The sequence below is a fragment of the Penaeus monodon genome, chromosome 33, assembly GCF_015228065.2.
Source record: "Penaeus monodon isolate SGIC_2016 chromosome 33, NSTDA_Pmon_1, whole genome shotgun sequence".
NCBI classification, from domain to species: Eukaryota; Metazoa; Arthropoda; class Malacostraca; order Decapoda; family Penaeidae; genus Penaeus; species Penaeus monodon.
This window is the reverse complement of record NC_051418.1, coordinates 30,788,443-30,788,748: the sequence shown is the minus strand read 5'-3', so window position 1 is coordinate 30,788,748 and position 306 is coordinate 30,788,443. Positions and strand designations below refer to the sequence as shown.

Sequence of the window (306 nt, the reverse complement as noted above, 5' to 3'; positions counted from 1 at the left end):
TCCACGGAACTCTCCTGCAGGCTGTTGAAGAGCTCCTCTGGGATGTCGTGGTACGATTTAATGCAGGCGGCCACCACGCGGGGCGCCGCCTGCACGCCCGCGTCACCTGGCACTACCATGGCGTCGCCGTCTGGCTCATGGCCCGCGGCGGCACTAGTTTCGTGGCACTCGCTCGCTCGCGCGCCGGGCACAAGGGTCGCGTGGTCGCAGCGGCACGAAGGAAGGGGACTGCAGGGAGCCGCGTGTCTCGACCGCTCAGCGTCCCGGTCCGAACTGAGTCCCGAGGCGGGCGCGGGGCAGCCGGGG

The 306-nt window shown here is 70.3% G+C and overlaps 1 protein-coding gene across 1 annotated transcript in view; it reads right to left on the bottom strand.

Moving 5' to 3' along the window:
- Positions 1-300, bottom strand: part of LOC119593913 (WAS/WASL-interacting protein family member 3-like) — a gene marked incomplete at its 3' end in the record, with an annotated part of 651 nt that extends 351 nt beyond the window's left edge. Inside the window, 1 exon segment of the mRNA XM_037942932.1 lies at positions 1-300. Coding sequence (XP_037798860.1) covers positions 1-119 — 119 coding nt within the window.
- Positions 301-306: the final 6 nt, after the last annotated feature.